The sequence below is a fragment of the Canis lupus genome, chromosome 9, assembly GCF_048164855.1.
Source record: "Canis lupus baileyi chromosome 9, mCanLup2.hap1, whole genome shotgun sequence".
NCBI classification, from domain to species: Eukaryota; Metazoa; Chordata; class Mammalia; order Carnivora; family Canidae; genus Canis; species Canis lupus.
In genome coordinates, this window is record NC_132846.1 from 36,923,155 (window position 1) to 36,940,532 (window position 17,378).

Below are 17,378 nucleotides of genomic sequence, written 5' to 3' on the forward strand. Positions count from 1 at the left end.
TCAGGGCCTGATCCTGGAGTCCCAGGATTGAGTCCCACATCAGGTCTCTGCATGGAGCCTGCTTCTCCTTCTGCCTGTGTCTCTGTGTCTCTCATGAATAAGTAAGTAAAAATCTTTGGAAAAAATAAAAACCTTCTGCATATAGCAGTCTATATTAAGTTGATGGTTATTTAAATTTGAACCCATTCTGTGCTCTTCTCCTCCCCATGTTTTAGGTATTCTTTTATTTTGTGAGTTCTTTGACTGATTTTTTACAGAAATATTCATTTTTACTGCTTTTATGTTACCTACATTTTTGTTGTTGTTACCTACCTTTATACTGTCACTTTTGGTCTCTCCTTTCCATTCAGAGTCCCCTTTAATATTTCTTGCAAGGCTGATTTAGTGGCGATGATCTCCTTTAGCTTTTGTTTGGGAAACTCTTTATCTCTCCTTCTTTTCTGAAGGATAGCTTTGCTGTTTAGAGTATTCTTGGCTGCAGATTTTCCCCATTTGGCACTTTGTAAATATTATGTCACTCTCTTCTGGCTTGCAAAATTTCTATTGAAAAAGGTCCTGCTAGCCTTATGGATTTTCCCTTGTAAGTTATTGTCTTCTTTTGTCTGGCTGCCTTTAAAATTTTTTCTTTATCACTATATCTTGCCAACTTAATTACAATATGTCTTGAGGTGGATCTGCTTTTGTTGATTTTTATGGAGTTCTCTATGCCTTTTGAACCTGGATATCTGTTTCCTTCCCCAGATAGGGAAGTTTTCGCATATTATTTCTTCAAGTAAATTTTCTGCCCCCTTTCCTCTCTTCTTCTTCTAGGATTCCCATAATATGAATGTTACTACATTTGATGGAGTCCCTGAATTCCTTAAGTCTATTCTCGTGTTGCATAAATCTTTTTTCTCTCTTTTCAGCTTACTTTCCATTACTCTGTGTTCTAGGTCATTAATTTATTCCTGTTTCTTCCATCCTGCTGTTCATTTCAACAAGCATGTTTCTCATTTTGTTTATTGCGTCCTTAATCTCTGCTATGTTAATCTCCTTATGTCTGTGTTACAGGTCTCACTCATGTCTTCCATTCTTTATTAAAGACCAGTGAGCATCCTTATGATCATTACTTTAAATTCTCTATCAGGCATTCTACTTATATCTGTTTAGCTTCAATCTCTGGCTGAGATCTTGTCCTGTTCTTTCATTTGGGATCAATTTCTCTGTCTTCTCATTTTGTCTCTTCCTATTTCTGTGTTAAGAAAGTCAGCTCTGGGAGAGAAACCCCTCATTCCACCAACATGGAGACTTTGTACCACATCCCATTCTTAGTGCTCGAATGCCCCAACTGAAGCTGAAGAAGCCACCCTGGGTGCACATGCTGTTGGCCATGATGGTGTACGCTCTGGTGGTGGTGTCTTACTTCCTCATCACTGGAGGAATAATTTATGATGTTATTGTTGAACCTCCAAGTGTTGGTTCTATAACTGATGAACATGGACATCAGAGACCAGTAGCTTTCTTGGCCTACAGAGTAAATGGACAATATATAATGGAAGGACTTGCAACCAGCTTCCTGTTTACAATGGGACGTTTAGATTTTATAATCCTGGACCTATCGAATGCACCAAACATTCCAAAACTCAATAGATTTCTTCTTCTATTCATTGGATTCATCTGTGTCCTATTGAGTTTTGTCAGGGCTAGAGTATCCATGAGAATGAAACTGCTGGGCTACCTGATGGGTTAAAAAGTGCCTTTTGACAAGAAATCAGTGGATATTGGATTTGCTCCTGTTAATGAAGTTTTAAAGGCTGTACCAATCCTCTGATGTGAAATACGGAAAAAGAGTGAAGCAGTAGAAAAGAAGCATCTAGTGAGAAATAGGAATCATATTAAAGCTTGAACTAGAATGTCTTCTTGGTATCAAAGAGACAAGCTTCTCACAGTATTTCTCCTGCTGGCCTGTACAGACACACCAACGATGTTTAGTAGCATTTTCTTCTTAGTTTTTCATTTCTTAAAGAAAATATACTCCATTTCCACAACTATAATATTGAATAAAGTGATTGTTTTTTACAGCCCCCTTAACATTTTGTGGAGATGACATTTCTGACTTTCAAAAATTAATGTAAAATCAGGAAGCGAGATCCCATAAGCTGAGAACTCTGGACAGATGATCAGCTTTACCTATGGTGCTTTGCCTGTAAACAGTGTGACAGTACATTATTCAGATATGTATGTGAGATTGTTTCTTGCACAATAAGATGTATGAAAAGAGCAGAAATAAATAATTTTTCTAATTAAAAAAAAAGTCAGCTCTGTCTCCTGTTCTTGAGAATAGGACTTCTTTCACTCATCACAATGTTTTTGAGATTTGTCCATGTTGTTAAATACATCCATAGTTCAGTGCATTCCTAAGTAATAGCCCACTATAGGGATTCATTACAATGTTTATAAATTCATAATTGAGTTATTTTCAGTTTTTGGCTATTATGAATAAAGATGCTATGAACACTATTGTTTAAATCTTTGTGTGGAGATGTTTTCATTCCTCTTGGAGAAATAGATATGAGTGGAATTGCTGGGTCAGGGGGCAGGTATATGATTAATTAACATGGGAAACTGTCAAACAACTTTCCAAAGTGATTCACTATTTTGCTCTCCTACCAGAAATGGATTGGAACTCTTGTTTCTCCACATTCTCACCAACATTTGGTATTATCTATCTTTTTAATTTTAGCCATTCTAATGGGTAAAAATAACATCTCATTGTGATTTTATTTTGTATCTTCCTGATGACCAATGAGGATGTACACCTTTTCATGTATTGATCATTTGCACATCTTCTGAGAAGGGTCTGTTCAGTCTTTTGCCCATATTTTACTGAATTGTTTGTCTTTTGTTACTGATTTAGGAATTCTTTATATATTCTGGATAGAATTCCTTTGTTCAGACATATATATTATAAATATTTTCTTCTTGTCTGTATTAGTCAGGATAGAGAAGCCATGTAGTTTGAACAGGAAGAGTTTAATATGCTTATGAATTCTTAAAAATAACCGGGGATTGAAGACCAAAAGACTGGCCAGTGAGAAATAAAAGAGCTTTAAGGAATATAGAAATAGTAGGTATAAAGAACATTTACTATCCCTAGGACTGAGATAAAGTGCCCAAGGAAGAAGCCTCACCAGAGCTGAGATGTAGATCTTGAAGGTACTGGCTATGCTTACCAAATAGCTGACAGAGATGTCACTGTGATGCCACATCAGTGGAACTTGCTAGAAGTATGCCTCTAATGTGCTGATGAAGCCTGTTCATAGGGAAATGTCTCATTTGAGCAGTCTGGCACAAAACTGCCTGAGGGAAGTGCCAAGTGAAGTTGCTTGCCACTGGGTGCTGCTGGCCACTATGCACTACAGCACAGCACCTCCGTGCTAGAGAAGCTGCAAATACTGCAGGAGCCTGAAGCTTAAGTAGGAGTCTGAATGAGCATAACAAAGTCCTTTACTGACAAAGGTGGCAATGGAAAAATATATAAATGTTCCAGAGAAGGGTGAATTTAGAACTTATAGGCCATAAATTGATAGCAGGGACACTGTGGTTTGTCTTTTCATTTTCTTAACTGTTGTCTTTTGGTGAGCAAAAGTTTTAATTTTTGATTAGGTCTACTTTATCAATGTTTTTCTTTTATGGTTAATGCTTTTGTGTCCTCTAATAAGTCTTTGTTTAACTCAGGTTCTCAAAGATATCCTTTTATGTTTCTTCCAAAAGTTTATAGTTTTAGGGACACTTGGGTGGCTCAGTCAGTTGAGCATCAGATTCTTGATTTCTGCTCAGATTGTGATCTCAGGGTCATGGGATCTGGCCCTGCTTTGGGCTCTGCACTCAGTGCAGAGTCAGCTGGAAATGCTCTCTCTCTTCTCCCTCTGCCCCTCCCCTGCTCCCCTGTATGTAAATAATACATAAAATCTTTTTTAAAAAAAGTTTATACTTTTAGCTTTTATATTTAGGTCAATAATACACCTCAAATTAATTTTTGTGATATGTGTGCAGTAGGAGTTGATGTTCGTTTTTTATAAATATTTACCATTTTGCTGTAGTGCCATTTGTTGAGAAGGCTTTCTTTTCCCTGTTGCACCAGTTTATTAGCCAATTTTCTTGCCACCTTTGCAAAAAATCAAGTGACTACATACGTGTAGGTGTTCTGGTCCACTGTCTGTCCTTATAACACCACCACAGTGTTTTGATTATTGTAACTTTATAGTTAAAAAAATACATAAAAAATACATATATATATATATATATATATATATGTATCTCCACCAGCTTTAATTTTTTTTCCAAGATTGGGTTTTGTTTTTCCATATCAATTTTAGAATCAACTTGTCAAATTCTAAAAAAAAAAAAATCCCATTAATATTTTGATTGGGATTGAATTGAATCTATAAACTTTGATAGAATTGAGCTTTTAAATCTATAAACATGGTACATACTTATGTTATTTTGGTTTTTAAAAATTTCCCTGTGAAATATTTCTCATTTTTTAGTGTATATGACTTGTAGTTAGTACTAAATTAATGCTTAAATTAAAATCTCTTATTTTGGGGCACCTAGGTGGCTCAGTGGTTGAGCGTCTGCCTTTGGCTCAGGTCATAGTCCTGGGGTCCTGGGATTGAGTCTTGCATCAGGCTCCCTGCAGGGAGCCTGCTTCTCCTTCTGCCTACGTCTCTGCCTCTCTCTCAGTCCCTCATGAATAAGTAAAATCCTTTAAAAAATAAAAGTAAAAATAAAATCTCTTCTTTCATTTACTACTAATTTGTGGTCTAAACCCTTTGAGTATTCCTCAGGACCCAGCAATCATCCTGTAATTCCACCTCCATTACACTGTTGAAACCATATTTTCCATAGCCATCAGTGGTTTCCTTATTACTTATTTTTTTTTTAAGATTTATTTATTTACTTGAGAGAGAGTGAGCATGGGGAGGGGCAGAGGGAGAGAGAGAGAGGGAGAGAGAGAGAGAGAGAGAGAGAGAAACTTTAGCAGACTCCACACTGAGCATGGAGGCTGAAGCCAGACTCAATATCATGACCCTGAGATCATGACCCCAGCCAAAACCAAGGGCCAGACACCTAACCAACTGTGCCATCCAGGATTCCGTCCTTATTACTTCTAAGTCCTTATTCTCCCTTACCTTTCTGTAGCTGTTAAAGCGACCTACAGCCTCCTCTTTGAAACTCTCCATGCACTTGGCTTCCATTCTACTGCGTTATCCTCATTCTCCTTTAACTTTGTTGACTACCCATTTTGACTCTTCTGCTTATTTATTCTCTAACAATGAGTGGTCCCTAAGACTCAGTACTCAACTATTTATCTTCTCTTCTGCTTATTGTTTCTCCCTAATAGAACCAGTGACTCAAAATCTAAGTATAAATTCCAATCATCTTCCAAGTGAATGATTTCCAAATTCATATATATCCCCATCCATCAGTCTTTTGTGGAAAGAGTGAGAAATAAATATTCTCAGCCCTATCCCTTTCACTAAAGGGATAAACTTCAGTCATTTATCTCCAACTGCCTTCTAAACTCATGAATCATCATCACCATCTTAAGCAGGATATAACAAAATCTGAACTTATTCTCTCCTCATTATTTTCAGCTCTTCTTCCTCTAGGCATCATCATTGAGGCCTTTAATGTCAGAGCCAATTAGCGAGAAAGCTTCAATTCTTTCTTTTTCATAGTTTTCATCTGCCCTTTCTTTTCCATTTCCAGTGGCTCTTTGGATTTTGCATAAAAACAGCTCAATTATTACAATTATATTTGAACTAATTTCTGGTTTCTGTTTTTTTATCACTGCCATTTCAACCTTCACACCATTGTCTGATTAATCTTTTAGGATCATCTTTATCCCACATCTTCCCTACTCAAATAGTCATTTTTAGTGATCACTCACCTCTGAATTCCTTAACACATAGCCTTCCACATTTATTAAATTCTTTACCCAGGAATTTAGATGTGTTCTTTATGATAATTCTACTCTGTTCCCTGAGATTTATTTCTATACCAGTATCAACTTTTAACTGTTATTAACTCTTTTAACTATATTCTTTTAATAAGTTTTCATCTGTTTCAAAAGTTTCTTGGGTTTTCTCATCCATTTATTTTTCCAAATTAACTTTAAAACATGTTGCTAAATTATTTGAAAAAAACTTATTGGAATTTTATAATTCCATCTACTTTATAGATTTATTTCAGGAGAATTAAGATCTTTATATATTTTTCATCCATGAATAAGCAATTTCTCTCCATTTATTCCAGGTTTCTATGTCTCTTTTAAGTTTTATGGTTTTTTCATGTGACTCTACACATTTTTACTGCATCTGTTATAAAACATCTAATGGATTTTATAATCATTAGGAATAGAGTCTTTCTTCCTTTCCTTTTTAACCTATAAAATTCACTGTATCAAAGAGAATCTCAAGCAAAATAAGCACTTTCCATATAATTTTATGGATTTGGTTAGAATATGTAGATATAGAAACAAAGATATATAGATATGTGTGTGTAATTTGTTTTATTTTAAAGTAAACATTGAATGCAGAAACATTTTCTGTCATTACATGGCTTGATTTCAGGTACCATACTTCTGACTGGGTACTTCAATTGCATAACTAAAGCACAGTTTATATTCATAGAGAATATGTACAAATATCCAGTAAAACAACTATATTTCATTCTTGTTCTTGTTACTTGTATTTTTCTTATCTTAAAGAAAATTAGAATATTTCTATTCTAATGAGTTAATATGAGCAGAGTATTTATTTTCTTGAATGTTATACACACAGAGTAAACCAACAAACACAATACTGACAAAAGATTTAGTGCATGTTATCTGAATGTGCTCCAAAGTGAAGATTAATAAAACAATCCTTGTAAAAAAGGAATGTTCATATATTAGTTATCCTAACATATTATAATTATTACCCTAATTATCTCATTTGTCAGTACTGAAAATAAATATATCCTCTGAAGTTTTTCTAACACTGGAATTTGCCATCAATCAAAGCCAGAGGCAATTACATCCTATTGAGTGCACACTAAAGCAATCTAGAAAGAGCTATGAAAAAATATACATTCCAATTCTGCCAAGATGGAGAACTTTTATTTTTCCTAGGACCTCCTCCTTGCAACTAAAAAACCCTAGGCATACACAACAAACAAAGATAGGAAGACTCTGAAAGATAGTAAACTGCTTGGGGACCTCAGGACTTGAGGAACAACATAGCGATGAGTTCCTGAGTTCCCTTGTTGCTTTCCACATATCCTGGATAAGGCACTGCAGAAGATTCCAAACTTCTGAAGAAGATTCCATGAACAGGCAAAGGCAAAAAACAAAAACACTTCCAAGAAAAATCTTTCCCCTAGCCAAAGGATTGAATGGCCTAACAACAGAAAAGCTCTGGGCAATACCTGTCCTGCTCCAGCCAAACATCAATGGAAAAAAACCCACTCTTTTTTTTTTTTTAAAACCCACTCTTAAAAATGTTCAAAGGTCTCACAAGAAGATAAGAAAATACAAACAGAAGAAACAAAGGGAAAATAATAAAATGACTGACTTAAGCCTTAACCTATCAGTTATTACCTTAAATGTAAATAGCTTAAATACACCAATTAAAAGACAGAAATTGACAGAGTGGCTGAGAAAACACCTAAAAATATGCTGTATATAATAAATTCACTTCAAATACAATGACACAAGTAAATTTAAAGTAAAATAAAGATCAAGTAACATAAAAATGACAGAATAGGAAGTCCCAGCCCTCATTTCCACCTCTCCACCAATGCAGATTTAACAACATAATTTATGAAATACCTTTATGAAAACTCCAGAATTCAGTTAAGAAGTTGCAGAACCCTAGATAAGTAAAAAACCTGAGATCAGCTGTACTAAAACAGGAAAAAAGAGCAATTTCACTTTTTCTGCATCAGTCCCCTGAACCTGGCACAGCTCAGGGAGAGAGATTGTGACTCCTCCCCTGCAGTGGGAGGAAAGAAGAGAGAGTGATGTGAACTTCCAATACCCCCAGGCTTTCAGTTCTGTAAATCAATTAATGTGATATACATTAATAAGATGAAGAATAAAAACCACATGATCATCTCAATAGATGCAGGAAAAGCATCTGGCAAAATTCAACACCCTTTCATGATAAAAACTTTCAACATATTAGGTATAGAAGGAATTTATCTCAAACCAATAAAGTCTCTCTATGACAAGCTTATAGCAATTTTGAAAGTTTTATTTTTATTTTTTAAGCTTTATTTTTTAGGGTTTTTCTTGTTATTTAGCATTGAAATATAGTGCCTTTGAGGTTACATTTGTTGACATTTTAGAAGGAAGGATTCTATATAAGCCTGAAAAATAAAGAAAATTATTAATGATCCTTACTTGTGATTAATATTTTGGATTAAAAGAACTTTTACAGGAATTGTATCTAATTATGTGTTCTGCAAAGCACCTATCATTTTGTGCCCCTCCTTTTTACTCTGAATTTATTTGTATTTGAATATATAAGTCAAGTAAATGGAACATGCACAATATTCTTCACTAAGAAAACTAATGATTTGAATGTTTTTTAATAAAAAACTAATTTGTAAAAAAATAAAGTAAAAGAATAGAGAGACATACCATACAAACATTATTTTTTTAAGAAGCAGGAGTGGCTATATTAACATCAGATAAGATAGATTTCAAAACAATAAAAATTACAAGGCACAAAGAGGCACATTACATATGATGAAAGGACCAATCCATTAGGAAGACTTAATCTTAAATATGTATACACCAAATGATAGAGCCTCAAAACCATGAAACAAAAGCTGATAGGGTAAAAGGAGAAATAAACAAATCCACAATTATACACCGGGGGCTTAAATATCCCACTCTCAGCAATTACTACTAAACAACTACTAGATGTCAAATCAGCAAGGATATGTAAGATTTGAACAACACAATCAACCAACAAGATCTAACTGAAATATACAGAATAATATACCTAGCAAAATACACATTTTTTTCTAGTGCCCGTGAAAAACATTCACCAAGATGTACCATATCTTGAGTCACAGAAAATATATCAACATACTTAAAAGAACCGAAATAATAGAGAGTATATTCTATAACCATAATGGAGCCAAAGTAGAAATAAATAACAAAAAAACAATTAGGAAACTCTTCAAACACTTGGAAGTAAAACAATACACTTCTAAATAATCCATAAATCAAAGAGGAAGTCTTAAAGAAAAATTTAAAAATAGATAGAAATGAGTGAAAGTGAAAATAAATACAACAATGAAAATATGTGGGATGCAGCTAAAGCAGTGCTGAGTATTAAATACTTACATTAGAAAAAAAGATTTTAAATCAATAACTTAAGTTTCTACCTCAAGAAACTAGAAAAAGAAGACAAAAATAAATCTAAAGAAGATGAAGGAATAAAACACTGAAGAGCAGAAATTAATGTAATTGAAAACAATAGAGAAAAATCAATAAAACAAAAAGCTAGGTTTTTTTTTTTTAAAGCTAGGTTTTTAAAAAAAATCAATAAATTGATAAATCCCTAATGATACCAACAAAGATGAAAAGAGTGAAGACCCACACCACCAATACTAGCAATTAAACAGAGAATATTACTACAGATCCTGCAGCCATTAGGAGGAAATAATTATTAGGTTCTCCAGAGAAACAGAACTGATAAGATGTGCATGTATAGAAAGAGATTTATTTTAAGGAATTGACTCATGTGATTATGGACACTGGCAGTCCAAAATCAGCATGGTGAGCCAATAGGCTGGCAACCCAGAGAAAAGCCAATGCTACAGCTCAATTCTAAAGCTATCAAGCTTGAAAACCCAGAAAAGAGCCAATGTTGCAGCTCAAGAGTGAAGGCAATCAGGCTAGGGGGCCCAAGAAAAGCTAATGTGGTAGTCGAAGTCTAAAAGCCATCTGGTACAGTATTTCTCCTTGGTCAGGTGAGGTCTTTATGCTATTGAGGCCTTTAACTGATTGGATGACGCTCATTTACATTATGGAGGGCAATCTGTTTACCCAAAGTCCACCAATTTAAATGTTAGTCTCATCCAAAAACACCCTCATGGAAACATCCAGAATAATGTCTGGCCAAATATCTAGGCAGTGCGGCTCAGCCAAATTGACGCATAAGATTAACCATCACATCTGTGAACAACTTTATGCTCATAAGTTTGAAAACATAAAAGAAATGAATCAATTCCTCAAAAATCACAAACTATCAGCATTCAATCAAGATGAAATGGAAAATCTCAATAAATCCTACAACAATTAAGGAAATTTAGTTTGTAATTAAAAAGTTCCCCCAAAAGAAATGATTAGTCCCAGGTAGACTCACTGGAGAATTCTATAAACCATTTAAAGGACTAACACCCATTATACACAATCTGTTCTAGAAAATGGAAGAGGAGGAAACACCTCCTAGCTCATTTTATAAGTCTGCTGTTACACCAAAATCAGACAAGGACAGAACACAAACAAAAAACTACGGACCAATATCTCTCATAAAGGGATTAATTAGTCTCATTAATTTCAGGCCTGAGAATTTCTTCCATGGAAATAAATCCATCAGGGTATAAAAACATATAAGCACTTACTGAATTTGTTCTTAGTGGCAAAACCCAGAAACAGATGACTACCCATGAATTTGGTAGTGATAGAATAATTATGATATATAATATTATGCATCTATTAAAAAATGAATTAGAAATATACCAGTTGATTTGAAAGAGTTCTTGCAAAGTTGAGTAAGGAAACAAAGTCCCTTTTTAATAAAGGAAAAAAAGTGACAAAAACTACTATGTGTTTGTGAATATATGTATATATTTACATGAGTTTATATACTTTTGTATGATAACATGAGCATAGAAAAAAATACAGAAAGGTACAAATCAGGTTGTTGATGGGGTTACCTGGGGAGAAAAAGGTTTTGGGAACATCGGTATGGTAGAACAAGGAAAAAAAGTAGAGCAAAGAAAAAGAGGAAAAGAAAAAAGTCTGCATTAAAATGTATATAATAAAAATAAATAAATAAAATGTATATAATAAAAATTATGCATTTTTATAAAATGGTATGTCTGATTGGTACTTTTTCTCATTATGTTTTCTAACAGTTACTACTGATGGTATTTTTTTTTCAATTTTTATTTATTTATGATAGTCACACACAGAGAGAGAGAGAGGCAGAGACATAGGCCGAGGGAGAAGCAGACTCCATGCACCGGGAGCCCGATGTGGGATTCGATCCCGGGTCTCCAGGATCGCGCCCTGGGCCAAAGGCAGGGGCCAAACCGCTGCACCACCCAGGGATCCCAGTACTGATGGTATTTAAGAGGCATAGATTTTCATATTTTTATTCGTGTATGACTCCCATTCTAAAATTTCTTATTAATTAATTAATAATTAATATTAATTATTAATAATAATTAATTTTAATTAATTCTAATAGGTTTTCCATTGATTTTCTTGGGCAATCAATCATATAAGTTGAAAATAAAGTTTTGGATGCATCCTGCTTTGTAGTTTGTATGCTTGTCATTTCCTTTATTTTTGTCTTTGATTAGTTTGAAACTTCAGCTTCCAAAGTAATATTAAAGAATCAGTTTTCTCAGTCATCCTTATTTTGTTTCTTTAATATCTCTAGGGTTTACATTAAGTACAATGTTGGTTACAAGTTTGAGATAGTTTTTTTTGTGTTTTTTTTTTGGAGATGTGTGTGTATGTGTGCATCTTATCAGGAAAAAATGCTGAGCTTTAATGAGTGCCTTTTTGACATCTATCAATATGACACATCTTATTCCTTTGACTTATTAATATAATAAATCAGCTGAATAGTTTTCCTAATACTAAACCATCATTGCATTTTACAAAATAAAGTTTTTATGGGAATTATTTACTTAATAGATTTCTGGGCATTGTTTGTTAGTATTTTATTCAGAGGTTATTCCAAATTAATTCATAAATTGTGTATAGTTTTCTTTTGTGTGTAATTTTTGCCAGATTTTCATATCAGTTATGATATCAAATGTTCCCATATTTTTTCTGTGATCAGAAATATTTTTAAAAGCACATGAGTTATCTGTTTTTGATAGATTGATAGTAACAACCATTAAAACCCTTAAGGGCTGGGAAATCTTATAGTGGCTAATTTTAATAAACCTTTCAATTTGTTACATGATCATTTTTCTTTTTGAGTCAATTTTGATAATTATTTTTTTAGAAAATAATTCATTCCATCAAAATAATCTTGTCGGATCTTCCCATTTTTCCAGAGAAGGTAGAAATGAGGTTTTATTAATACTCTTTTTATTAGGGATCCCTGGGTGGCGCAGCGGCTTATCGCCTGCCTTTGGCCCAGGGCGCGGTCCTGGAGACCAGGGATCGAATCCCACGTCGGGCTCCCGGTGCATGGAGCCTGCTTCTCCCTCTGCCTGTGCCTCTGCCTCTCTCTCTGTGTGACTATCATAAATTTAAAAAAAAATACTCTTTTTATTAAAAATAATTTTAGTCTTATAGTCATGTTAATACCTTATATAACCATAGTACTGTTATTAAAACCAGAAAACTAACATTAATACCACATTATTAACTCATGTGCAGTCCTTCAAATTTCACTAATTGTTCCCCTAATATCCTTTTTTTTCTGAAACAGGATCTATTCTAGATCCCACAATGCATTTAGTCATTTCTCCTTTGTCCTAGTCTTTTAATGTTAGCAATTACTTATAACACTGCGCAAGATTAACAAGACCCTCAGACCTCCAGTTTGCTACTTCGGGACAAGCAAGGCATGGCTAAAGCTTATGTCTTATGAGTTATCAGCAACAGCTGTCCTGGAACTCAAGTCAAGGTGAAGCTGAAGGAGAGCTGCCACGATGTAGAGAAGTGAGTGTTCATTACGTGTCTTCTTACCTTAGTTTACCAAATAGATCCTTATTGTACTTCTTGTGTCATAGAAACCAATTGTTCAGCTTTTGCTTCTATTTCACAGACTATTCTCATCCTTCAAATAAATCCTCACTGATCACTCCACCTTTTATTTGGCTTAACTTAGAGTCCGTTTCCATACGTATTAACATTATAATAAAATACATGTATTTGCATCCAATTTTATTTCTTAAATCACAAAGATGCAGTAAGCACTGACCATCAAATGTCATCTCTCATATATTGATAGCCCAGAGAAAAGGTAACTATATTTGAAGTCCTGGAAAAAATTGCTAAGCCTTCAGCATTCCCTTGTCAAAGTAATCATCATAACTAACAAGGGGCAATAAATGACAAAAACCAGGAATACAGATAGTTTTACATTATGTCACTACTAACAATTGATCCAACCACCATGCTTAGTCTCTGATGATCTTAATTCTGAAGTTCATTTCCTTTAAGAACTAAAGGAAAATACACATAAGGTCCCATGAAATTCAAATAGTTATTTTAGATTAGTCTTGATTTTGCAAACAGGAAGAAACAGATCATAAAACATCTTAAATTGTAAATAAAATAATTATTCCTCTCATACAGCATATTTTGTGTTATACCTTGTTATCTAAACCAGAGAATATGTAGCTGTGGGTATGGATAGGTGAAAATCCTTAAAAGTAAAATGGCAGTGGTATAATCTCAAGAGAGTTAATCCATCAGTGTATTTTTTGTAATCCTTGTTCTGCTTTAGGCCACATGTACCTTCCAGAAAGGACTAATTTTTTTCCTAATATAGAAGAAGACTTGCTGCATAATTATAATTTTTTTATATGGGGGAGAAGAGACTGCTTCATTATCTGATAAAAAATTGAATGACCATTTCTGAGGCATATTTCCCTTGGTTTTACTGTCTATAAATTCCAGTAGTTTTCAAAAAGAATTTAAATTATCTATTCAACAAAAATTTATGTAGTATTATTATATGAAAAATCCTGTACTAGGTATTTCAGAGACAGCAGTGAAAATGACAAACTTGATCTCTCACTTTTTGGAACCTATAGCCTAGTGGCAGATATACATTAAAGTACATACATAATTCCTTATGTAATTAAAGTTGTAAAGTTACATTAAGGAGGTATGCAGAATGTTATGAGATAGCCTAATAGTTTATGGGAGAAAGGGAAGGCTTCTTTAGGAAAGTGACATGAATCAGTGAGTATATTGGTGGAACAAAGCCTATCGTTCTAATCAGACCTGAAGCCAAATCTATGGTTTCTTTGTGTTTAAGCTTTTATGAGTTGGATATCTTTTGCTTACATCTGAGGAGTCTAACTAACATGCCATTTAATGTCAAGATATAAAATAACTTTGTTCAAGATATTTGAAGAAGGCAGCCCGGGTGGCTCAGCGGTTTAGCGCCGCCTTCAATCTAGGGCGTGATCCTGGAGACCCTGGATCGAGTCCCACGTTGGACTCCCTGCATGGAGCCTGCTTCTCCCTCTGCCTGTCTCTCTCTCTCTCTCTTTCTGTCTCTCATGAACAAATAAATAAAATCTTAAAAGAAAAAAGATATTTAAAGAAAAGTCAATTATTAGATTTTAGGTTGCTATTTGAAGTTAATTTCAGATTGCAAATAATTTTTCTGAGGTAATTTTTTTTGAAGTTCATTCTCTAAAGAAAATGTAATAATTCAATGCTGATTAATGTCAGAACTTCATACATTTTTTGTTTAAAAAACAGAATATACTTTAGGTCAAGCTATTATCTATTAAGACAAAATATTTCAATTCAAGTATTTTTAAATAACTTTAAAGAATATCTAGGAATGCTTTTCAAATTATCATCTGCACATACATTTACCAAGTGTATACTACATGCTACATAGTAATTTAGTAAACATTTGTTGATCACCTATTAAGAACCAGGGAATGAGGATATATTAAAGATTAAAGGCCAAGTCCCTTCTCTCAAGGAGCTCATATCTAGAATTATGAGAAAAATTCTCAAGAAAAGTTATATTCTATAAAACAGTAGCGATAGAAAGTGATGACATAAAAATGATTAACATGTAGTCTTTGATTCATAGGATTGACTAGCCTATTGGCATAATTAGCTCATGCCATTCACTTTTCTTCTAGCAAATATTTATTGAGCACCTACATGGGCTAGGTACTGTGCTAGATTCTATCTGAGGCAGTAGTATCAAACAAATTAGATTTAGTCAGGTGGGGAAGATGAGAATTATTCAATAATTATAAAAATGATTAATGCATCATTGTAGTTGGGGATACTAAGATTTTTAGAGCATAATCCTTGTCAGTGTAAAATACAAAGTCTAATTTTACAAATAGGTAATTAATAAATGAGTGTTGTAAAAGCTATGGTAACAGGTATAACCAAAGTATTTTTGGAGCATATAAGAAGTGCTGAGATCTGCGGTGCCTGGTTCCTGGCTCAGGTTGAAGATCATGTGACTCTTGATCTCAGGATCATGGGTTCAAGCCCCACAATGGGTGCAGAGATTACCAAAAAAAAAAAAAGAAAAAAGAAAAAAAAAACCTTTAAAAAAGTGCTGAGATCTGCTTAGTGAAGTCAGAGAAGGCTTCACAGAGGTGTCTTTGAGCTGAGTTGTGGAGGATAAGTAAAAGTAAATAGCATAGAGGTGGTATTTCAAGCAATGGAAGCAGGTAAGAAACTTCCCCCCTTGTAATTCTCTACTCACAAAGAAAAAAATATACTGTTGTACTGATTTTATTTTTTAAGCATGTTTAATTTAAGCTATCTGTCAGAAATACACTCATAATAATTTATTCTCAATGTGTTACGTGGGAATATAGGAATAAAAATTTTTGTATTATATTCTCAACTGTGTTTTGGAGACCAGGTTGGTTTTATATATGAATAAACTCAGGTTCTTATAGGGATGTTACTATTGTTATGGAGGATTAATTTTTGTTTAGCTCAGATAAAATAACACTACTATATTCCCTTTCTTTTCTCCTTCTCACTCACTATGCCCTGGCCATACTGACTTCCACATTCTGGAAATACCCAGTTCTTGCCTCAGGACCCATTCCCATTTTATGGTCATTACTGAGAACATTTTAAGAATTGATGCAAGTTTTGTGTATTGCCTATCATTCCTACTTGGTAGATCTTAACAAGTATTTCTTACATTAATTATTATTAGGTTAGCCACATTTTTACTTTTGAGATCCTTTTATTTTTCTACACACTAAGTACAGAGAGTAAGAAAGTGATAGACTAATTCAACAGATGCAGATATTACTAGCTATCAAAAACTTCAATGCAAAAAAAAAAACTTCAATGCATAATCCAAATATTTTTATATCATCAGAAGGCATCAATTAATCATAAAGCTGGGCAAAATATAAAAATTGATATTAAGGAGTAAATATTTTAATGTTATCCCTTCATGATGTGTTGGGAAATAACAAAATTATTTCTTCCTTGGCTAGAAAAAACATAACTTTTACAAATAGTTATTTTTTAGACTTATTTGGACCATGATGTAACTGAATTAATATAAAATGCCTTCTTACTGAATACTTTTTTTTTATCATTGGTCTGAAATAACTGAAAGTTATTTTAAAATATATCTTTATCATTTGATGTATTTAGCATTTCCTAATAAATTTTTGAAAATATGAACATCAAATTTTCCTATATTTGGCATGGAAATCTCCATCATCCATCTCTAAAACAAATTAAATCACCTAGCACTTGACTGTAAGCTAAGCACCAGATCAAACACTTCAATACTCCCAACAATCTTCCTTGATAGGTAGGACAATCAACCCCATTTTTAAAATGAGGAAATTGAAGCAAAGAGGATAAATAATTGGCCCAGATCACACTTCAGCATGAATCTTCTAGTGTTTAAACCTGAATAGTAACACCAGGGCCACTACTATTCAATACTCTATCCATCATCCTTCTGCTATACTCTTTAGTGATTAATCAATCTGAAACTACAAATCCATCATGAAGGGATGCCTAGCTGGCTCAGTCTGTGGAGCACATGACACTTGATCTCAGAGCTGTGAGTTCAAGCCCTCACAATGGGTGTAGAGATTACTTAAAAATAAAAAATCTTAAAAAAAAAAAAAAACTTTCTTCCTGAAAAGAATACTTCCTAAAATGCACCAAAAACTTATTAAAAGGTTAGCTGATACTTTGGAAAAATTACCCTCTAAAAAGTAGGGGAATGTTCTAAGAAGAGTATCCTATTCATCTCCAATCAAAAAAGTTACACTAGGGCAGCCCTGGTGGCTCAGTGGTTTAGTGCCACCTTCAGTCCAGGGCGTGATCCCGGAGACCCGGGATCAAGTCCCACGTTGGGTTCCCTGCATGGAGCCTGCTTCTC

General features: G+C 33.9%; 1 protein-coding gene and 1 pseudogene across 1 annotated transcript in view; one reads left to right on the forward strand and one right to left on the reverse strand.

The window, feature by feature from the left end:
* The first annotated feature begins 1,280 nt into the window (after window positions 1–1,280).
* LOC140639414 (oligosaccharyltransferase complex subunit OSTC-like) lies at window positions 1,281–1,729 on the forward strand (annotated as a pseudogene).
* A 12,676-nt stretch (window positions 1,730–14,405) lies between these two features.
* C9H14orf39 (chromosome 9 C14orf39 homolog) overlaps window positions 14,406–17,378 on the reverse strand; it is an 81,723-nt gene continuing 78,750 nt past the window's right edge. Inside the window, exon 18 of the mRNA XM_072838820.1 lies at window positions 14,406–14,545. Coding sequence (XP_072694921.1) covers window positions 14,421–14,545 — 125 coding nt within the window. The 3' untranslated portion in view covers window positions 14,406–14,420. The remainder of the gene's footprint in view (window positions 14,546–17,378) is intronic.